Source organism: Squalius cephalus (genome assembly GCF_949319135.1).
Source record: "Squalius cephalus genome assembly, chromosome: 3".
NCBI classification, from domain to species: Eukaryota; Metazoa; Chordata; class Actinopteri; order Cypriniformes; family Leuciscidae; genus Squalius; species Squalius cephalus.
Window position 1 is genome coordinate 31,023,429 of NC_137124.1, and position 24,885 is coordinate 31,048,313.

At 37.3% G+C, this 24,885-nt stretch overlaps 1 protein-coding gene across 3 annotated transcripts in view; it reads left to right on the forward strand.

Annotated features, from left to right (window-relative positions):
- bean1 (brain expressed, associated with NEDD4, 1) overlaps positions 1-24,885 on the forward strand; it is a 59,583-nt gene that overhangs the window by 16,010 nt on the left and 18,688 nt on the right. For all 3 annotated transcript variants that reach the window (XM_079865776.1, XM_079865777.1, XM_079865778.1), the window contains 2 exons: positions 19,777-19,977; positions 22,421-22,562. In XM_079865776.1, coding sequence (XP_079721902.1) covers positions 19,777-19,977; positions 22,421-22,562 — 343 coding nt within the window. The remainder of the gene's footprint in view (positions 1-19,776; positions 19,978-22,420; positions 22,563-24,885) is intronic.

Consider the following 24,885-nt stretch of genomic DNA (forward strand, 5'->3'; position numbering starts at 1 on the left):
CTTATTGTTTATTTAACTGTTGTAATTTGCAATCGTGCTGATATTTAGGAAAATAGCAGTAGAAAATAGCTTGAGTAATATTGCTCAACTATGTTATATTACACAAAAAACAAAAACTCATACAAGGGCAATTCATATCTTGAATTTTGGGGGCATTTTTATTATTATTAGTGGCATTTTCGACCTTGCACAGTGCTATTTTATCCCAACACCAGACTTGCTAGCTTGTTTGTTAAGCTTAATGGAGAGCTATTGCCTAAGTCACAGCAATGACAACAGTGACATAATTTTGGGCGAACGCGATTGTTACCTTGCTGTCATCAATGAAGGCAGATCCAGGAAAAAAAGTTACCAGACCGGATGATGTGGATGTTTGTGGCTTCAAAGTCACCATAAAATCAAAATGGACTATTCTTATTTTTTTATATAGAATATTGCAGTGTTTATTATAAATAATAATTATTATTATTTTTTAATTCATGTGCCCTTGTAATCTTTAATTAAAATAACTTCCCCTCCCTCTTGCAATGACATCTTTTCTCTTCTCTGATGACGTGTTTCTCTGTGTGAGGGTGGGACGACCTGTAATCGCATCAATAGAAAACCACAATTGAATCAATTCCCGATGGACAAAATCAAGTACCACCCTATGTTTTTCTCTTGTTTGAGAAGCCACATCACTCGGATATATGTTAAAATGGGAAAGAAAAGACTAACGCAACTTCCGTTTAATGCTGACTTTAAGTCTGATTATGGCAGGACATGGTTCATTTTGCCTTAAAGATTGTTTTGCTGCTGTTGTCACTTCCTTTGTTTTACCCACATTTGAAATACATCTCTCCAGAGGATATATTACAACCTCATTCTGTCCTGCTTATCAGAGTTCCCTGTTAACCAAGGGAACTTTCATACCAACAGTTGCAACAATCTACAGCTTTTCCCCCAATGACTAGGTGTGTTTGGCACAGAAAGGGAGACCTGAGTTGGCTGGCACCCCCACATATTGGTCCAAACCTGTATGAATTTCTTTTTTGTCCATACAATAGAAGTCAATGGTCACCAAAACTGTAATGAACATTCTTCAAAATATTTACTTTCGTGGTCGCAGAAGAAAGAAGATCATACAGGTTTGGAAAACACGATGCTGAGTAAATTATGACAGAATTTTCTTTTATGCAAATCTTCAGCACTCATCCAGCGTCAGATTGGGAGAAAATTAGGGAGTAGCCAGTATATAATAGCTATTCCCTATGATTTACCTCCTCGCTGCATATTTGAGCTTTGTTGCCTGGCTAAATAATGAGATTGTGATTTGTGAATATGGAGCGTCACAGGCAGAATTGTAATCTGTGTCTCCCCTATGGGCTTTATTAATAGGTGAGCCAGAATGAGAGAAGGCTTAAGCCTCTGTACGATTCAGTATGACCTAGATATGCGGCATTTCTCTGACCCACATCCAATTCACTACAGGCTCCACCGTGTACTGTACAACAGGCTCTTTCTCTTCCATTATACCAGAAATTAATGGTTCTGAATCTCCATTAGAAAAACTCACTGTGGCATGTTGCATTCTTTCACCCCCGTTGGACTAGACGTGCAAACCAAAAGCAATGATTTAGTCTTTTGATAGTATGGAGGAATTGCTTGGCATGATTTTGACGCGATAATTGACAACATATTTACCACCATGCATTTGCTTTTCCATGTCTTGCAAGTTTACCTATTAGAGGGGTAAATGGGATGACTGATATATCAGCTAGGTGTAATGATAGTTATTCATGAAAAGTCATGTCATTAGTGTACATATCAACTTTGCTCCTTGGGTCACTTGCCGTTTGATGCATATTTTATGTAAGACTATAGGTTTTTGTTAAAAATAATAATAATAATATTAATAATAATTTAGTTCAAAAAAGTTATTAATAATTTATTTATTTTTTTATTGCTGCGAGTTAATTAATTGTGATAAATCTTAAAGTATATGTAGCCGGTTTATAAAAGCAATAAGCCCAGTGAATCTGTGGTTTACAGTGATTTTAGAATAGCTAATGGTGTTGCTAGGCATGACACAGAACAGTGTTCTTGGGGCTTTGTTAAATTCCGCACAAACACAACCAAAGCTAAAGCTAAGAAGCTAAAGCTAAATGTTGCAGCCATCCCTTCCTGTTGCAGATCTCCTACTACTTATTTTTACCCTAATGTGTGCATGCATTGTGTCAGTGTGATTCATGTTTCGCGGTATCTTATACGTGTGTTCGCTTGCTGCCCCAATGCTTTATAGTTTCTTGCTCTCCGGTCAGCAGCTGTTGTCCAGTCCGAGTCAGATGGCGCTGGGTACAGATTGACCTTGAGCTGCTGAAGCCCACAGTTCTGTTCTGTCGATTTGGGGTGGTTAGAATGAGCCCAGCATGCTGACAGACAGACTGCCCAGTAACAAACCTCATCAAACAAGGCCAGACAGTGACACAGTGTTCCCAGAGACCGCCTTCAGCACAGGCGGCGGATGGGAGCAAACATCATTGCCACAATCAGATCCATTATCCACCATCCGTCACAGAGCAAACAGCCAGCATCCGTTACAGGCCCGCAGGATCACCGCTGACTCTTCTGCTTATCCGCGCACACTCACATTAAAGGCCCTGCAGGGGAAATATTATGAATGCATTACGCCAGCTGTGAACAGCTCATCCAAACTGTTGTGTGGGTGTGTATCGGTGTGTGTGTGTGTGCGCAAACAGTTTAGAGGAAATACACCAGTGTAATGAACATAGATCAGAAGATTATGAAATTTTAATGTCAGTTATATCCGGTTTTGCCATGTTTTGTTTGGGTGTGAACACACATTTTAAGGTAACAAGGTACAATGTACAAACAGTATAAAGGACCTGCGCCTGGACATGACGACAACGCAGTCCTGAAGTGTCAACTAGTCTCTCCCCTGTGAAGGCCTCCTTCCCTTCCCTTTACCTCTGTACAGATAAAATGCTGTCAAAATAATTCCAGTTCACATGGCTACGTGGAAGCGATAAATAATTCTGTATTATACATTTTTAAGGCCAGACAAGTAATTTGTTGAGGTCAATTTGTAAAGAAACTATAGACTATAGGCCTGCGCTCATATATATTGAAACGTGCATACCTATAGACTAAACACGTAATATGCATGTGCACGCCGTCAGCGTTTTCACAGGTTTGCGTTTTTGAAGTGTGCGCAGAGATAACTTTCTTTTTTCTTTTTTTTTTAACATCTTTCAAGGCTTGCACCTTGGAACCTATTTCAAGGTTTGCGTTCTCAAACCACCAGGCACTGTTGTTGTGCGAATGAGCGTGCCGGCGCGCATAAAGGGTTTTCTGTTAGAGAACGGTGTCATGTTAGCGGGCCCCTAAGTTAATAACTAATGATCTTTGCAACGGAAGTGAATCAATCAAAACTAACTTTAACTGGACAATAACTTTATTCTAGCGCTTCTGTAAAGCCAAAACAATCTCTGTTATTTTAATTTCCTATTATCACTGTAAAACTGCTTTGAAACAATCTATATTGTTAAAAGCGCTATATAAATGAAGGTGACTTGACTTGACTTGACTTAAAGCATGAATATTTTGTGTAGATTCAAAACATATTGCATTTATAACAACATGATTCATTCTCAGTGTTAAATCTATAAATCATTGACAGGAATGTTTTTATTGGAACAACAACAAAATAATATGTATATATATCACAATGTGCATTAGATTTATTTGTGTTCAGGTGTTAGTAAACATTTAAGAGATAGTTGACCGAAAAATTAACAGTCTGTCATTTTATCACCCTTGATCCATTTCAAATATGTATGCTGTTATTTTTATGTATGCAAAAGGAGAATTTGTGAATATTTTTTTATGCAGATTTGTTAATGACCATGTCCGTCAAGCTTAAAGGCACCATTCACCAGAATTGAATATTATGTCATGATTTACTCATGTTGCTCATGCTCAAACCCTTATGTTGTTTCAAACCTGTATGACTTACTTTCTTCTGCTGTGCAACATATGAGATTAAATTGGAAGAACATTGACTTTCATCATAGGCACACACAAAAAAAGACAAAAAAAATAATGCAGGTTTGGAATGACATGAAGGTGAATAAATGATGGCGTATCTTTCATTTTTAGATGAACTATCTATTTAGTAAGCACAAAAAATGTGTAAGTTGGCATGGTCCATATGACTCATGCACTAGGTTTTCAGTCTTCTGAAGACATATGATGGCTTTATGAGAGGTGCATTTCCCTTCACTGAATCTCACACATCAGCCCCACTCTTGGCGCCTGGATTAGAATCATTAATGCCATCACTGGTTTATATGTGTCGTTTCTCGGCATATGGTGCCATTTTGAAGAATAGCCTTTGGAAACACCAAGAGAGGGATTTCTTTCCCCTTTAATAATGAAAAGCTATCGTATGACTCCAGAAGACTTATATAATATGAATCCACTGTGTGGTCTACTTTTATAACATTTTTCATTTTGTGATGAACTCTTCCTTACTTCGTAAGTCTTTGTTATAGGAAGGTGTGTGCCCAGACTTGCCCTTGACATGAGGGAACAAGAGTTTTTTTTGTGTGTTGATGGCTTTCCATGCTTCCCCTCGCTCAGCGGCTCATTTGACATGACTGCCTAATGCTTTCCACAGTGCTGATCTTGGATCAGAGTTGACGTTTGCTCAATACTCGGAAGCTGCACTGCTGCTAAATCAACACACTGATGTCCTGAACTAAACAGTGACAGTTTAGCACTGCTGCTTCTGTAGACGTGTCCCTATAAAGGCCTCTGAACAGTTAGGCTTCTTCTGAGGGAAATAAACTGTTGTTAGTGAGATTTATTCTGATATTTATATCTGATTGCATGAAAAAGACAATAATATGCACAATTAATGTGCACAAGAGACTATAGCAGTAATAACTCAACCGTTGCAATAATTTGCCTCACTTTATTTGTTTCTAATATTAGCTTCTGTATTTCATTATGATATAATTGGGTAAATCTTTGCAGTCTTATTAGTTTTTTATTACTGTTGTTCCTCTGTTGGTTATATAAGCCCTGTGATCATTTTCATTCCAAATATTAATTATAGCAGTATTATCCACAGTTAGAGTAAATAATCTTTATTATTTTAATCCTTCATTATTTTAAGTCCAAGTGCTTCTCTGATTTTACATGGGTTGTTGGAAAGAAGATAGCACCGGCGTCAAAGCATGAAAATCCTCTCTTGATTTAAAAGGAAACAAAACACCAAAGCCTGGATCAATAGCTGTTCATTGGAGCGGCCCTCTCCAGCTTTATGAGAATGGATTGTGTGTTCTGGACAACACGTCTGTCCATCCTGTGACCTTGTCACTAAGGGCTCTTCCCTCTGTCTTATCTCATCAGTCCTTTGCCTGCTTTGCATCACAGATTTGAAAACATAAGATCTGTGATGTTAGACATTTTACACACCTCTCGTGCCATTTCTTTCCTTAAAAGCTCATTTAATCTAATTATAAACCAATTCTTCTCTGTAACAGAATATGATCAATAAGTTATAACAGCATGTTTTTTTTACATTGCTTTAACTCATAAAAATAAGTTATATCATGACAACTCTCAGAGAGATTGGCATGGTTATGGATATGGCAATGTTAATGTATTTGGTCTTGGTGGAATACTGTAGATCTGCTACGCTGCTGCTGCTGCAGTTCAAGTACTGATACTTGCTACTGCCAATACAATCACAGACATGAGCATATAAGACATGCTGCTGCAGCACATAACATAGACGATTTAACCCCCGTAGCAGATCTATACAGGTGGAGCTGGGGAAGGTGGAGGGTTTCTGAAAGTGTGCTGCAGACTGCTAATCCCAGTATTTGTTTGAATGTTGAGCTGCAGCTCATCAGACGCTGATGCAACAGCAACCAATCAGCTGTGCCATGTAGATAATGATGTGATTGCTATCAAATGAGTCAAAGACTTATCAGCCTGTGCCATCTAGAGTTTAATGCCAGAACTATGTATTTACAGTTTTTCTCAATTGCTAAAACACTAAAACTCAGGCCATCCTTAAAAATATTTTGGTTTGCCGTAACAGCCAAAAAAAAAAAAAAAAAAAAAAGATATATATATGAGATATATATATATATATATATATATATATATATATATATATATATATATATATATATATATATATATATATATATATATATATACACTCACCTAAAGGATTATTAGGAACACCTGTTCAATTTCTCATTAATGCAATTATCTAATCAACCAATCACATGGCAGTTGCTTCAATGCATTTAGGGGTATGGTCCTGGTCAAGACAATCTCCTGAACTCCAAACTGAATGTCAAAATGGGAAAGAAAGGTGATTTAAGCAATTTTGAGCGTGGCATGGTTGTTGGTGCCAGACGGCCGGTCTGAGTATTTCACAATTTGCTCAGTTTCTGGGATTTTCACGCACAACGATTTCTAGGGTTTACAAAGAATGGTGTGAAAAGGGAAAAACATCCAGTATGCGGCAGTCCTGTGGGCGAAAATGCCTTGTTGATGCTTGAGGTCAGAGGAGAATGGGCCGACTGATTCAAGCTGATAGAAGAGCAACTTTGACTGAAATAACCACTCGTTACAACCGAGGTATGCAGCATAGCATTTGTGAAGCCATAACACGCACAACCTTGAGACGGATGGGCTACAACAGCAGAAGACCCCACCGGGTACCACTCATCTCCACTACAAATAGGAAAAAGAGGCTACAATTTGCACGAGCTCACCAAAATTGGACAGTTGAAGACTGGAAAAATGTTGCCTGGTCTGATGAGTCTCAATTTCTGTTGAGACATTCAGATGGTAGAATCATGAATTTGGCGTAAACAGAATGAGAACATGGATCCATCATGCCTTGTTACCACTGTGCAGGCTGGTGGTGGTGGTGTAATGGTGTGGGGGATGTTTTCTTGGCACACTTTAGGCCCCTTAGTGCCAATTGGTCATTGTTTAAATGCCACGGCCTACCTGAGCATTGTTTCTGACCATGTCCATCCCTTTATGACCACCATGTACCCATCCTCTGATGGCTACTTCCAGCAGGATAATGCACCATGTCACAAAGCTCGAATCATTTCAAATTGGTTTCTTGAACATGACAATGAGTTCACTGTACTAAAATGGCCACCACAGTCACCAGATCTCAACCCAATAGAGCATCTTTGGGATGTGGTGGAACGGGAGCTTTGTGCCCTGGATGTGCATCCCTCAAATCTCCATCAACTGCAAGATGCTATCCTATCAATATGGGCCAACATTTCTAAAGAATGCTTTCAGCACCTTGTTGAATCAATTCCACGTAGAATTAAGGCAGTTCTGAAGGCGAAAGGGGGTCAAACACAGTATTAGTATGGTGTTCCTAATAATCCTTTAGGTGAGTGTGTGTGTGTATATATATATATAAATAAAACCTGTATAAACTGAACACCAAAGAATAATATTAACTATTGAGCGGTGGTTACTCGTTCGGCGCTGCCAATAACGCACCTAAAAGCTGTCACAAAGAACTGGGAAAAGTAATGATTATTAATATGTAAAATATATCAAGGAGACAGAGAGAAATGCACATTTCATACGGATAAGCAGAGAGCAGTGTGTTTTCTTTCATTTTGAATTGTTTTGTTTAAAAGTACACATTTCATGCTTTCTATATATATATGTATATCAGTTCTGTGAGGCAAGTTGCATATACGCTGAGTTTCGGTTCATTTAAGAGACTAGCAGTTCACGCGCCGGCGCCTCCGTGTCCTTATTATATTGCCTGCTATATTTATTAAATCCAGGCAATTGGTTGATGAAACATTGATTGAAATTAAGATACAATTAATACAAAACGAAATTCATTTTAAAGAAAGGCTTTCTATAAAAACAAACTTAATGAAGTGGTCAAAATCATGTCTGCCCACTCCATTTTTCTCCCGATATTTTCGGGATCATCTTATCTTATTCATGCTTTTCACTTTTCATATTATCAACATAAAATAAAAAATATATATATATATTATTTTATTTAAACATGAATATGAAACTAAATAATTTTTAATGACTGGGCTACAACGCATAGGCCTATTAGCCTACAGAGAAATTTAATGTCGGAGTGTCTTGCCGGTGAGCATGTGGGGGGTGGGGTAATTTTCGATCAATCATCGAATATTATTTTGCTTGATATTCCAATCCTTAATATTTGGTGTTTTAAATGCCTGTTTGAGATCTATGTGAAAGTTTTAATTGTGCTGCAGAGCGGTCACGTCCGTAACATTGTTTTTTCCTCATAAATGCGAACACGAAAAATAAAATAAAATGAATATATTATATCGTGTTCTGTGGAGAGCCAACCCTTCTTCATCCGGTGGGTATATTAGCCTACTTTTGGTTTGCGCAGTGTAATTCATAGAATTACTAAAACATATTTACCACCTAAAAGTTAAAGATTTTTTGTGTCACGTCCAGACCGTAACGCAAGTGTATTTCCCTCCTATGTGTATACTGATATTTTTCTAAGGTCTGGACTCCTTTATTAAGGGAGTATAGATGTATAAACAGACATTTCAATATATTAGTATTAAACGCATTTTCTGATAATTTATATTTCAAGTTTTGACTGCAAATGTCACGTCCATAACGCTGGAACTGCCCAATAGTAATGATGTGGTAGCATTGGATCTGGACGGGAAGGATAACTCTGGGAGTTGGAAGGGGTGTGTCGCGATTCTGCCTTCTGCCTTCTCACACCGTGACACAGGTTCGTGGCCCTGAGTGTCGCGATTTCGGTTTCATTTCGCATAGCCTAAAGCACTTAGGTTAATAGATGACGCCACGGGTTTTTATTTAAAAGAACGAGGGTACAACGTTTGTATGTAGGCCTATGGGCAATTTATATTCACAATACTTACTAAAATATAATTAATATAATTTTATTGCATTTGTATTAGTTGTCTGAAGAGTTAAAAAAAAAAATCGGTCGGTCGGTCTTAAAGCAAGTTTACAACCGGCAAGTCGGTCGGACTAAACGGGAAAAAAAAATAATTAATTGGGTCGGACCTAAATTGACAGGGTCGGTCGGGTTACGGCAAACAAGAATATTTTTAAGGATGGCCTCATTGGCTGAGCAAAGTTCTCAGTTGCCTGAACTCATTTAGCTAATTGTGCAGTATGTTGTCAATACCTTAAACCATTTCACATGATAAAACACAATTTGCAGATCTCACTTCAGATCTTACAGATCTTTCAGCAAAACTCTAAACACATTCTCATTCTCAAAACCCATTCTGCACTCTAATGCACGTCATCCATACTTGTAAACACAAGTGGCAACAATCAAATACAAATAGAGAACACATGCCATTGATTGAACACAACCACTCAAAACTGATTTAACCTGTTTCAAATGCCAGTTCAGATAGCAAACAGGTTGTTGAAGGTGGGAAGGAGAAAGTCTGAGAATGGATAGAAGAAACAATGTGAGAGGACAAGGATGAGTGCTTATGCGAGGTGGGCGAGGAGGAGGAGGAGGAGGAGGAGGAGGAGGGTAAGAAAGGAGGAGGGACAATATTGCGTGTGATGTCGACGAAGTGCTCTGGCCTGGCCTGACCCAGCCCAAAGACAAGAAGAAGCACACTGATCACATGTTTACTCCTTTGATTTTTGTCCCTATTAGTATTGTATACTGTAATACAGTGCATTGTAGGCTGTATACTGTACAATGAACAAATTGTATGGCCCTGAACATTGTGCTTTCCATTTGTTAACAGTACTGACTGCTCAATAGATTTTTACTGGTTGCAGGTTCATATCAACGAAGAACAAGAATTATAGTATCACAGAGACAAAGGACAAGTTTGTGAGATGCAGGGTACAGTACTGTAAAAATAGGGGTACTAGGAGGATGAAGAACAAAACAAAAAAAAGCAGAGTAGTAATTTCTGATCAATTTTGAGCTACTGTAATAGAACATGTTTTCGTTCATCAAAAGACAATGACGGAAAAATATGAAATTTGTTTTGAGATTAAAAATGTACTTCTCCCTGAGAACTATATGTTTTGAATAACACGTTTTCTATTTTTTGGTGTATTTTTTTGGTGTATTGTTTACTGACTGCTTGATAGTGTATATCATTTTGATCACTTTGTTTAGGATTTGAGAGCAGTGTTTGATTTTGAACACAGGTAAAACTGTGGCGAAAGTTTAATTTTGCAAGAGGTGTCAGAGGTTTTGTAAACAGTGCTTGAAGATGAGGTTTTGTGTCAGTCAGTTTAATGCAATTTAAGTTGAAATGACTTAAACATCCAAGCTGATTGTACTTATAAATTTAAGGCAGCCACTTTTTTTACAGTGTTGTCACGGTCAGGTGGCTGTAGAAAGCACACAACGAAGGAGAGGGTGATGGATACAATGTCTTTACAGTTTTTCTGAATTGCTAAAACACATTTCTTGAAACCATCACTCACTTTCTCAAAACCTTAAACACAAAATCACATTTTCAAACCACATTCACAGAACCTCTGACTCATGGCAAAATCAAACAATTGCCTCAAAACCATTTTATCTGTGCTCAAAATCAAACAATGCTTTCAGATCTTACACACAGCGGGTCAAAATTATAAACACTACAGATCATTCATTAGACTACATCAAAAAATGGAGAACACAGAATCCAATGCATGCAGTTACAGAAAAAAGTATTGTAACAAAGTAAACAAATTTTGCAATTACATAAAGTATAGTAATGACAACTTGCAGTAGTAAGGTGAATAAATTATAAACTGTATCCACTGCAAGTATAGTATTGTACTGAATATTGTATAGTAGGCGTATCGACTGTCTGTATATTCACCACTTGCATACTGTGAAAATACAGTGACCCAACTGCAAAAGCCAAAAAGGTTACAGTAAAAAGCTCACTGTATGGTTTCAGTATGAAAAGCATGTTACAGTCACTCAGAATAGTTTTGCAACTTCAAAATCAAGGTCAGTGAGAGAGATTAATTCTGCTTCAGGATCATGTCTTCATGTTGGGTCCGGCCCGAGGACTTTGTCCACATCACAATGTCATCTTTGCAGGCAAAGGGAAAAACCCTCAAGCAGATCCAGCCTTTACAACATTCTCCACACCTTGCTCTTTCTCGTCCTCCTCCTCTTCCTGCTTGTTCACCTCCTTTTACTCATCCTCTTCCTCCTCTCCCTCTTATATTGTTTCCATCCATTGTTAGTATCAACATTCAGTGCAACATTTTGAGTACATTTTGGGACTCTGAACTGACTTGTATTATGTACTTGTACAGTTGGTTTGGTCACATCATTAGAAAAAAGTGTGAACAATTTTGAGTCGTTGTGTGTAAATGTTGACAACTGTGTTGTAGTTGTGTTTAAGTTTCGAATACCTGTGTTTAGCATTTTGGAACATAAGTGCATCACAGTGCAAAATGTGTTTTAGTGAGTGAGAATGTGTTTAGAGTTTTGAAAAAAGAGTGCATGATAATTGCAAACAGTGTCTAACTATCTGAACTTGTTTAATGTTTTACAAGAAAGATTTATTCGACAAATTGGATTAGACTATTGAGAATTTGGTTCAGAGAATGAGGTTTAGTGTTTTAGTGATTCAGAAAAATAATAACAAACTCAGGAAGATAATGACCACGTTAACACAAACAATAACCGACAATGGACAGAACAACTAAATAAATATAAATCTAATAAATGTATTCATACAAGTGCAGTGTGTTGTATTCGTGTTTTCTTAATGTAATAAATACATCTTCAGCCGGCAGGTCAGGTCAGGTCAGGTCACAATGCAATGTGTCGTGACTCATGTCAATTTTTTAACTCTATTTACAATAGTGTAAAAAGACAGGACTTTTGATCACGTAATCATTCGGGCGATTGTTGTACGCACCGATAATGAAAAGTGACAGCAGGCCTATCCGGCAGACTGTAGACGGTAGTTTTCTTATTCCCAGCGAAATAACAATACAACCTGTCTTTAAGAACGTCTTGATCGACTTGGAGACAACAACTCTCCTGGCCTCCCTCTCCTTCTTTTCATGGCGTTTCTGATTTATGTTTTCTTTTCCCTGACATTTTTCAGTCAGTCTCCTGCTCTTCCACTTCTTCTTCTTCTTCTTCTTTTAGTTTTAAGGCAGATTGCATACACAACTTATCAGGTGCATACCGCCACCTACTGTACCGGAGTATGCAAAATGGATAATGATTCAATCATCTACTTTTCCTGCTCTTCCACCAAGTTCATCGTTAACTTCAGGCAGCTGCCACCTCAACTCTGATTGGTTCTGTTCACGAGCTGGGGTGGGACTTACAATTTTATTGGGTCCATCTGATGTTTGTCACTGACTGAATAATTCAGAAATACTTTAGATCGGACTAAACCATTTTTAGGGAGGTAAGAGAAGCAGATAAAAAAAAAAAAAATTTAACCAAATTGCATGATTTTGTGGTTTTCATTTAAATCTCAGGCATACAACTAATATACATATTAGAATTATTCATACAACAGGGGCCTATATAGTATAACTGCTGGATTTTGTAATTGTATACTTGTATCTATAATTGTCACCACCTTTCACCCCACTAGCGACGGCCCTGATAGTGACTAAGGAGAACTAATACAGACAACACAGAAACTGAAGTAAACAGAACATACATGTGACAAGTGTATACTAAAATTTCCCTAAATGTGACTAATATGACAATATTAAATAGGCTTTTTTTGACAATTTTAGAAGCCTGGTAGACTTTTTCAATCATGGTCTGTTTTATCTGGGTCAGCTGGAGAGATTGAAGGATGTGTCAAGGCTTGCACAATCTGTCACGCCCTTCTTAGCTGGATCTCTTAGGACCCAGAAGTGGAAATGAGTAAAAGGTTATGTCAACTTTTAACGACTCTGGCAGATGGCATTTCTCATGAGGCTCAGGAGAAGCTTGTATGAGGCAAGTTTGTCTTGTACTGAAGGTGTGAAGCACATTTACAAGTTTACTTATGTGGTACTTGTCCATATATATAACATTTCATGGGGTTAGCTGCCTCCGGATTGGCATGCTGTAGGAGTAAAAGCTTTATTTGATCAATAACTTATTTCTCAACAGTTTCAAAAAATTAAAATGAAAAAGTTTACATACACCTCCATTTAAAAGTTCGAGGTTGGTAAGATTTTTTAAAAAGTCCTGAAAGAAGTTAAAGTGCTCACCAAGGCTGCATAACTGTAATATTTTAGAAATATTAATGCAATATAAATCTTACTGACCCCAAACATTTGAATGTATTTCAGTTGTTTCAGTTTTAAAACTAAAAAGCATCACACATGTATTATCACCCTGCTCTGGTTTAGATGGGTCATACTCAAACACCCAGACACCCCATAATATGATAATATTCTATATTTCCTTCTTACAATTTTCCCCTCAGGTCACTTACTTCACATTTTTCTCTCTTGTTATTTTTAGCCTCTAAAACCCCTGCCACTTCACATCATTGCAGAGTGTGGCAACCCAACAAGCCATAATATGACAGTTACATGTACTCTTAGAGGGCCAAATGATCACGACAATGATATTTACAGATTTTTTTACCAAGACATCCTGACAGTTTCTCCTGCTGTGTTTATACATGCTGCCTGTGTGTCTCTTTACACACAGAACAATGGTTTTACATACAGGACTGCAGCGCCTTCTAAACTTTGTTTTGCACTCAATTTTGTGACGTAGTGAGCCACATTAGTATTCTTCCTGTGAGAATTTATGCTTTATTTAGGTGTGTATGTTATAGGTTACAGAATATCATGTATGGATATTTGCATTAGTTGTACAAACAGTGGGAAAAGTCTGAAAATTATTTCATACAACATGCAACATTTTAATTACAAAGTATATTACCAGAAAGAGTTTAATTGAAAAATAAATGACATGAATTTCAGAATGTCTTATTTGGTTTGTCTTCCTTTAATTAGAGAGAGAGAGAGAGAGAGAGAGAGAGAGAGAGAGAGAGAGAGAGAGAGAGAGAGAGAGAGAGAGAGAGAGAGAGAAACTAGATCAGACTTTTGGACCCCCACTGTATGTACTGCATTTTTTCTTACTCTAATATTGAGCTATGGTTGGACTAATCATTTGTTTAGATTCATCACATTTGATTTGTAGTACTGTTTGTGCTCTCCTTTTTTATTCATATAATATTCAGTGAGACAAACCAGGGCTTGTGTTTATTAGAATCAGCTTTCTAGAGGCTTGTGTGTATTTGTTCCTGTGTGTGTTGTTGTGTGTGCTGCTGGATGTGTGGGTAGGAGTGACCTTCTCTTCACACACTTTTTATCCTGGTTGCTGAGAGATCTAAATGAAGTCCTTATGTTTCTGTAAATGCTGCTGCAAGTATTTATTTATGTGGACAGTAATCACACTGAGAAGTCCTCAGATAAAATCTCACTCAGTGGTTTTACTCTCCCTAATATAAAGGCCCTTACAAAACTTGAACAGTGTTTGCTGCTGACCATCCTGAAATGAGACCTGAACCTATTGTCATGGTCTCTCCATTCTTGAACTAATTTGAATTAATCAAGCAAGATGTTGTGAATCCAGTGCAAATCAAAATGGCGCAAAATGGTAAATAATGGCGCTAATACCAGTAATTTGACTAGCGCAAACCAAAATTGAAATACTCTCCTCCCAAACATTTTACATCTAAAAAGGAAAATCCTACAAATGCATAAGGTCAGTGGCAAAAATAATTGTCCAAGCCTTCTCAGTGCTAATTTTTCACTGCAACGTGTCTTTAGTAAATCCTGGCGGCAGTTTTTTAACGCCAAAATAGGGTTTGCGCTGGAGCAAGCTGCTAGTAAATCTGACCCTACTGTAATATCCGCTATAGAGAAATCTTCTAGCCATGATACTTCATTTCTAATTTCCTGAATTGTGTTTAGCTTGTTCACATAGAGAGGTGGTAAAGTGTTGGAATTTTTTCTTATGATCTGAAATATGTGTTTGGTTGGTTTCTTGGTGTCAGCTGGAGATGATATAATGAGTCTAAATGACAGGAAAAATCTTGAACTGAGGGCTACCATAGTAAGTCTATGTGAAGAACATACACGTATACTTACTGTACTTACATCATAATACGGTTTTATATAAACTTTTTCCATCCTCTCTCTGACCCTTCAACATTTTTCACACTGCACCGCAAAGCAGCACATAAGCAGTCCAAATGAACAGGTTATTCACACTGCCCACGTGAGCAGAGTGGTGACGTGTAGCAGGAGCGTAGGTCCAAGTAGAGTTTTCGGCACTTAGTCTATTGTTGCCTTGCATAGCATGCTGAACACTTCAGCAACATGGAAAAGCCTTTTTGTCTTTTGCAATGTACCCTTTTTTGAAGAATCATGCGTAATACTGGATTATTTAAACAGTCTATAACTACAGTTTGGGTTTGAGTGGGTCAGAAATCGAATAATTTTAGAGCAAGCCTTTTTTAACACTCAGTTTCAGTAGACTTTTCAGTAGAGAGTTTTGAAGAGTTACGGTATTTTTACAGGGAACAAATAGAAGGAAAATTATATTACCCTTGTAAGACTTGTTTTACAGTTTTTCCGAATTGCTAAAACACTAAACCTCATTCTCTGAACCAAATCCTCAATAGCCTAAAACAATTTGTCAAATAAATCTCTCTTTCTGTAAAACATTAAACAAGTTCAGGTAGTTAAAACACTGTTTGTAAATCTCATGCACTCTTTTTCAAAACTCTAAACACATTCTCACTCACTAAAACACATTTCGCACTGTGGTGCACTTATGTTTCAAAACGCTAAACACAGGTATTCGAAAGTTAAACACATTTACAACACAGTTGTCATCGTTTACACACAACTCAAAATTGTTCACACTTATTTCTAATGATGTGACCAAACCAACTGTAATATAAGTCAGTTCAGAGCCAAAACTGACTGAAAATGTTGGAACAATGGAAACAATATAAGAGGTAGAGGAGGATGAGTATGTGTATAAGATGTGGTGAACAAGGAGGAAGAGGATGAGGATGAGAAAGAGCAAAGGTGTGGAGAATGTTGTCAAGGCTGGATCTGCTTTAGGGTTTTTACCTTTGCCTGAGATGACATTGTCTGTGATGTGGACAAAGTCCTCTGTCCAGACCAACATGAAGACATGATGCTGAAGCAGAATCAATCTCTCTCACTGACCTTGATTTTGTTGCACAACTCTTCTGAGTGACTGTAAAATGCTTTTCATTTAGAGTTTTTTACTGTAACCTTTTTGGCTTTTGCAGTTGGGTCACTGTATTTTCACAGTATGCAAGAGCTGAATATACAGACATTCAGTATTACAATATTCAGTATAATACTATTTGCAGTCCACAGTATACAACTTATTCACCTTACTACTGTAAGTTGTGATTACTACACATTTTTATGTAATTGCGAAATTTGTTTATATTGTTACAATATACTTTTTTTCTGTAACTGCATGCTTTGGATTCTGTGTTCTCCATTTTTCTCTGTAGTGTCTAACGAATGATCTGTAGTGTTTATAATATTGACTCATGTGTGTATGATCTGAAAGCATTGTTTGATTTTGAACACAGATAAAATGTTTTTCAGGCAATAGTTTGATCTTGCCAGAAGAGTCAGAGGTTCTTTGGTTTTGTGTTTAATGTTTTGAGAAAGTGAGTGATGGTTTCAAGAAATGTGTTTTAGCAATTCAGAAAAACTTACCTTAAACTTACCAGAAAGAATTTACCTTAAATATTATAGTATATTTTGTCTGTTTTGTCTAAAATATATATATCTTGTTTTAAGAATGCTTAGATTTATTTTATTTTTATTTTTTATTGCAAAAAGACAATAAAGAAGACAGTTTTAGAGTAGTATTTTCTTAGTGTAGAACTGAAAATAGGAGTGTGAGAAAGTACCTAATTTTGAACACAAAATGTGGGCTGTAGTTTTGGAAATATGTGGCACAAAATTGGATTGTTCCCAGTGGGAACCATGACAAGAGCAGGAAGAGAAGATGTGTGTGTGTGTGTGTGTGTGTGTGTGTGTGTGTGTGTGTGTGTGTGTGTGTGTGTGTGTGTGTGTGTGTGTGTGTGTGTGTGTGTGTGTGTGTGTGTGTGTGTGTGTGTGTGTGTGTGTGTGTGTGTGTGTGTGTGTGTGTGTGTGTGTGTGTGTGTGTAAAAGAGGCTAAAGAAGAGCAGAAAAAGCATAAGTTGTTGTTATTATGCAATAGAGTTGCATGTTAGTCTGCTGCAACCTTCTGCATAAAGCCATGAGTTTTTATCTTAGACAGGACAAGGATGCAAGGGCTAGAGGGAAGGACAGCAGAAGGACATGACTACTTACATAAGCCACACGCTTTGACTGAATCCAGTCTGACCGGAGTGAACTGATCTCCCAAATGCAATCTCAGTCAGATTCAGCGCATAATAGCACACATCTTGAGGAAGAGGACACAGCAGACATGTTAGCATACACCAGCTGGATGCCTGGAGGTTTCCATGCTGCTGTAGCCCTGGAGACACAACCATGTGGTCTTTAGAGACCTCACTGTCAACCAGCACTGACCACCCACGGATTAGTACACAGTGATGCTAATAAATCAGATCTGAACACATAGATGAATGAGTTGAATTCAAAGTAGTGACGTTTAACCACTGCTAATTACCTAGAAGAAAAGAAAACTTTGTGAAATAATAATAATTAACCACAACCATGTTTTTCACAGCACGTTTCTAATGACTCTCATGAGCATTGAGGTGTTTTAACAACACTGCTGTATTCCACCTTCACAAAGTTTAATAACAACAGACCAACATTTAGCACCTCAGTTTCGTTTCCAAATGTTTGCAACGCAGCACAGGTGATATTCACCCATTCTCTGAGTGCAGTATATAAATATATATAAAAATATAAAAAAATATACTTTTTTAAAAATGTTTTTGTATTTATATTTTAAACCCATTATACGGAACTTTATAAAGTTTAAATATATTCAGTAAAAAAATAAGTAGCCTAATATAATTGCTAACAGTACTGACTGAAGTTCAAAATAGCAAATATTCAAGTGACCTCAACACCCTTTTAGTTACTCTTTCTGTTGCTCCTTGTGTGAGAAAGCACATGTGATGGTAAAAATGTTAAATTATTGATGTCGAGGTCTTTTGATTGACTGTGATTATTTTGTGTTGAGTCTTTCTAGTATTTTGAACTACCTGTGGCCTTGTTTGGTATCAGTAAGGTGTGATATTTTGCTCAATCATTCCAGGCAGAAAATGTGATCAATTAAATCAAGATATAGCTCAACCATTAAAGTTGCCCCTTTCATGCTTTTTTGAACATTACATTTCTGTAATGTAGCTGTTTATTAAGGTCTGCAAAGTTTTAAAGATCAAAGTGCACAACAAATAAAGTTGTTGTCTCCTAAACGAAAGAATCAATTCTAAACTGCCGAAACGAGTCATCAGCAATTTCTGTCTCACTTCCTGTTACATACTCACGTAACAATGTGATATTTGCATAATTCCAGCCTATGGGCTTTATTGGCTTATCTCGAACAGTGTCTACTTTGAACCGCCCTCAAACACTAGTTGTAGCTGAGGCCTGGAAGAGTTTGGTTCGTGTTGCTGCAGATTCACTTTGCAAGATCTTCAAAAGCATGAGGACTTGCGCTGGAATTGATACAGAAAATCGACGCCATCATTGTGTGTATACAAGTGCTGATGAAGCCTCTGGAGCTGAAATTCAGATATGGTAATGGCCGTTTCATTTCCGACGCGCTGTAAGCTAGCAGTAGACCAATCGCAACAGCCTGGGCCATTTGACCAATAGAGTAGCTCTGGGAAAGGAGGAGCTTAGAGAGACTAAATCTTCGGACAAACTGTTTTCAGATTCTTTGGGAAATAAGGTGATGTGCAATGTATTGAGAAAGTTGAAGTGAAGTTTACCTTGGGCGACCTTCTGATCACACTGAACACTTCCAAATGTTTCCTTTGTCCTTAGAATAAATATGGTTACCATTCAAGCTCTGCTGGCCCCACAGATTCACTGATTTGATTTCAGTCTTGTTTATCTCCGGGAAGGGCTGGAGGCCTCAAGCCCACAGAGTGTTAATATCATCATCTTTCCCAATAGGCTTTATTGAATCTGACTGTATCTCTGGTGCGTGTGTGTGTGCGCGTGTGTGTGTCTTATTTTGGTTTCTCTCTGGTCTGAATGGAAAGGGTGAAGGAAGTCAGAGGGGAGCTAATGGCTGGAGTTAGGCTTCTTGTGAGTTGAAATGAAAGTCTTCCACCCGCATATTTAAAAATTAAAACGGGTCAGGATTAAAAATTTAACGCTGCAGACTTGAGAATCTAATCCACTGAGGGATGAAAGTCTGGGGAGCGTTCCTGATCTGCGGTACACAGAGAGGTAGGTGTGTGAGTGTATTTGTGTGTCTCAAAGAAGGGTTATTATATGGAAACTGACATAATCCCACACCATTATGATCTGTGTGGGAAAGAAGAAAATGTCTCTTTTGTGTTTTATGTTGCTACTGTAAATGATTGAAACTGCTTTAAAAACTGACCATCCATCTCATCTTTCTCTCCTGTTTCCCTTCTTTCTTTCTTTCTTTTTCTCATGTCATCTTTCTATTTCCCTCATTCTCTCGAACCTCCACACAATCCCATCTCTGGTTCTACCATGTCCTCCATTCAGCGAGCTCAAACCAGAGCAGTCATGCTCATGAGTACCCAGACTGCCAAGAAGGGGGTAATGAAGCCAGCCTGCTGGTGTCCCCTCTGGTGGTGGCTGGCATCGTCATCGGGCTGGTGCTCTTCCTCTCCTGCGTCACCATTATTGTGGGCAGTCTGCGCAAAGACAGCCGACTGCGCAACCCCCACCTGCGTGCCAGCTACGGTCAGTGACCTAACTTCATGGGCTCCATAACATATCAAAAACACATAGGCCTGGTTTCACAGACAGGGCTTAGACTAAGCCAGGATTAGGCCTTAGATCGGTTAGGAAATTTAAGTAGCTTTTATAAACGTGCACTATAGAAAAAAAAAAACATTACTGGTGTGCATCTTGAGACAAAACAATGGCTCTGACATATTTATATAATTATAATAATTATTTTAAAAATATATGTCAGTGCAAGTTAAAACAGCTCAAACATGCATTGTAGTCTGGGACTAGGCTTCAGCCTTGTCTGTGAAACTACTGTGTGTAGTTTTTGTCTAGTACTGTGCTGTGGCATAAGTATTTGTGTGACATGCATGACAAGTTGGTTTGTCATACTATTTTGTTAATGTTATTCTGAAAATTCTAAACATAAGCATCCCTTTTTTTTTTTCTTTTTTTTTTTTGGAGTTCAGGGAATGATGCCAGCCGAAAGCCTGTCCTTGTATAGCTCTACTGAGTCTATCTACTGAGTCCCAGTAGTTAGTAATATGGCCAGCAAGACCTTCTTTCTATATTATTTGGCAGACTGTATTATAAACTGCAGCATTTTGAAGGTTTAGGGATCCAGTACTTTGGATTTTACTGTCCTAGCAGAGAAATCACTGGTGTATTTTATCATGTTCCATGGGCATATTCTGTTTTATATATATATATATTTTTTACTGAAATCTAACATACTTACTGTATGTTGTTGTGTTTCTGTGCTATCTTTCTTTTTTTAATGTCTCAGGTTTTTTGTTTTGTTTTTTTTTATCTTATGCAGTGACATTTTCACTATTATTCTCAGTTATATCATGAAAATTGTTGATTTTTTGTATTCTTGATTGAGTTAAATGTTCTATGAAAAGCTTTAACTGTTGTTTTATGTATGATCATTTTAGTCTGATCTTTACAATTTATGTGGCACATTACTGCAGTTTGTTTTGTGATCGTGTCACAATGTAATGCATACTTTGTTAATCCAGGCGATTATTGATAGATAAGGCACCTAAAATGAATTGGACACATAAAATACAATCATTTACATTCTCATTGCTGTTTAACGATTACAAATACTGGTAGTGTCTGTACCTATAATGCTATTATGTAGCAGTATGTTTTATGCAGAGGTATACATTTTTTTAGACGAAATCTTTTAGATTGGACATCTGTATGTTCCTTTACCTTGATGTCTTTATGTGTAGCAGACCTTTAATGGTTAATTCACCCCCCAAAAAAAAAAAAAAAAACCCTCATGTCGTTCCAAACCCGTAAGACCTTCATTCATCTTCGGAGCGCAAATGAAGATCTTTTTGATGAAATCTGAGAGCTTTCGACTTTATTCAACAATTTCTTCTCTTCCGTGTCAGTCTCTGACGCTATTCACGTTGTAAACACAGTGCAGCACTTCCGGGTTCTACGTCAGAACACCGGCTCAGTATTGGCCGGCTCTTGTGTCAGCACCACACGCATGCATCATTGTGCTCACGTGAACACGTAAGATACTGCCATGGAACGACAGGAGGGTGAGTAATTAATGACAGAATTTTCATTTTTGGGTGAACTAACACTTTACAGAAAATGATTACCATATTTTCATGCACGTTATATTGTCACTGCTTGTGCAATGCTTTAAAGGGGTAGTTCACCCAAAAATGAAAATTCTGTCATCATTTACTCGCCTTCATGCCGTTCCAAACCCATAACCCATATTCAAAACACAAATGAAGATGTTATTAATTAAATCTGAGAGATTTCTGTCCCTCCATTAAAAGTCTCCACAACCAAGACGTTGATTGTTCAAAAAGTGCATAAAGAGATAGCGGTTTAATCCCAGTATTCTGAAGAGACAAGATCCCTTTATATGATAAACGGATTTAATTTAGGAATTAAAAATGGAAGCTTGAATGTGCTTGTGTGATGTGAGAACATATCTTGTTCTTAAGCATCAATCAACTATGTTTGAGCTTCCACTATAGTTGATGTGTTGAATGTATGTGTGTTGATCAATATATATGTGAATAAAAGCTAAAACTTAAATCTGTTCAGATCATTTCTTTTTAGAAGTCTTGGGTTAAACCACAAAGCAGCAACGTTTTGGTGGAATAGATTTTCAATGAGGTACCAAAATATCTCAGGTTTCATTAAAAATATATTTATATACATTTTATATAATTTTTGTTGTAAAGGTGAACAATAGTGTTTTGGGTTTGGAACGAAATGAGTATAATGGTGGAGAGGTGAGACAATGATTAAAATGTTTTGGTGAACTATCCCTTTAAGAGCATGACAATTTTGGTTTTGGCAATAAATAACGTGCAAAACAATTTGCACTGTATGAAAGTCTCACTAAAATTCTCAAACTTATAATATAAGAAACAGAAATTCACATGTTTTGTTGTTGTTGTTGTTTCTACAGCTCCAGATGGCCTCTCATATGGTGGCTCCATTGGAGAGCTGAGGTCCACTTGTGTTGAGGACTTTCCCCCTGCTTTTGACTTTGACTCCTATGTGGAGACACTGTCTCAAGTCAACGTCATGTACCCAGATTCCCCACCTCAGTGAGTAACATTTTACCTCTGGATTGATAGGGTACAACATAAAGGCTCCACTGTGTAAAAGGCTCCTTTGATTTTATTTTCCTCTACAAAAACTTGCTTCATGCAGCACTGTCCAAAACATCCGCTTTTCAAGATGAACATGGATTCTGGACTACTTTGATCTAATATTTTATGTTTTTTTAAATGTTATAGATTCAAGTAGCGAATGAGAATTACTAAAATTATTGAATACATTTTGTGACAAATGTCTTATTAATGAATTTCTTTTTTGTTCAAGCTAATTAGAGCAACATTTTTTCATTATTGGAAGAATATGTAAAAGTATGGTATTTGGGGCTAAACGCACAATAATTAACATGATAATAAACAGCTGACTGACTTTTCCATTTGTTGACATGACATTAGATTCAGATGGTAAATATCATATATTAAGCTGGGTGAGATAATCACCATATTTATAATGAAACCATCATATTTAAAAATATGATATTAATCATATCATATAATAAAATATTATTTTTTACTACTGTAAATCTAAATTAAATTATTGTGGGATCTCTTTCAATGCTTTCAGAATATTTACTTTTTAAAATAATTGTATGTATTTTCAAAATATATTTTTATATGAACGTTTTAATGACAGTATATTTACTGAACAAAAATTTATAATTTTATTTATCAAAAGAAACTGAAAATAGAGCAAACTTTTCTAAAGTGATTTTTTTGAACAAGTATCAACTTAGACATTATTAAAAACATATTATTTAGCTAAAGTATTGTATAAATATTGCCTATGTGCCTATTGCCCCATGCTGGTGAGCCTTTTACCTTGTGTGTGTGGTAAAAGGCCCACCTTGCCACGTCATACACTTATACGATTTTTAAACTAAATAAACCACTTTTATGATTTATTTACACACAAAATCTGTTGCTCATATATATTTGTTTCTGCAATCATACAGTATGAGAATAGTGAAAAGCACATTTTTCTTAAGGTGTGCCTTTAGCCCCATTGTACCCTATATACTGTATATACAGTGGAAGGAAGAGGAGGAAGCATGTGCGTGTGTAATCAGTAATGAGATCACTTTTATCGGCTGTGACAGAGAAGACACACTGCCTCTTTAATGGATTCCATTCTGCCGTCCTTTCCACCATCTTTAAAGGCTTTAGCATAGCATGGGCTGATAACTAAGCTAAAAGCCAGTTTGAGAAGATGAAGATAGAAATAGTCCACCATAATTTGCTATTTTTCATTTCACTTGAAGTGTAAAGCCTGGGACACACCAAGCCGACTTCAAAGAACTAGCGGCGACGAAAACCGACTGTGTTGTCACCTCTCGTCGGCTGCGTCTGGACCAAAAAGCTGCGCCTGAACACACAGCACAGACTACAGCCAACTGCAAACTAGCACGTGCGTTCTGCGCCTGCGTGTAAGGAATTAACTGACTATAATATCAGCAGCTATCAATAGTCTATATTCGTCATTCAAAAGGAGAAACCGAAACAAGGATATTTGAAACATAAACAAAGCTGCATTACCATTTTGCTTACCATTTTGAATATCAGTTATGTTGATAACTTTCTTCATTTTAAGCGACTCATGTTATTATGAAAATATTCACATTTTGAAATGCTCGGGTAGAATAACATAACATTAGATCAGCTTTCTATCTGTCGTCTTGACTTACTTGCTCTCTTTCATCACTTTCGCTTTAATTCTCATGCACTGACTCATTCGCTAAACTGAACACCCAATCAGAGTTCCCCTCTCACCGACGGTCCTCCTGACAGCGATTCAACATGCTGAATTGGGCAAACTGCCACGACTTGAGCCCAACGAGAGCCGACGTGTGGAGCACACCACAAAAACTATAGCCCGACAGACACTCGCCGAGCCTTAAATTTCTCCCACCTTACCGAATGCAGACATTCAGTCTTAAATTGTCTGTTTGAAAAAAAATTAAACCTGTTCTAGTTAAATGAGTTGTGAAGTCTGGAAAAAAAACAAACAGAATTGCTCTGTGTTGACACAAATCCTCCTCTTTAGGGACATGTGTTGGCTAAAACTAGAGTCTGTGTTATTTTTTATTTTTTTGTATTGCTTGAAAGTTTAGGGATTAAAGAGAAATGGTCAAAAAAAAGAAAAAGAGTCTGCAATAACCAGATGGGTAGTTGTATTCACTCTTCTCAGCTCTCAGTCCTTTTCCTTTCTCTGTTCAGAAGGTTCTCTCATCCTGTTAGGAAGCTTGGACACCTTCAACTTTTAGCCTTCAGCCTGTTCTCCTAACAAGCAGGGATTGCTGATAAATGCCATGGCTTT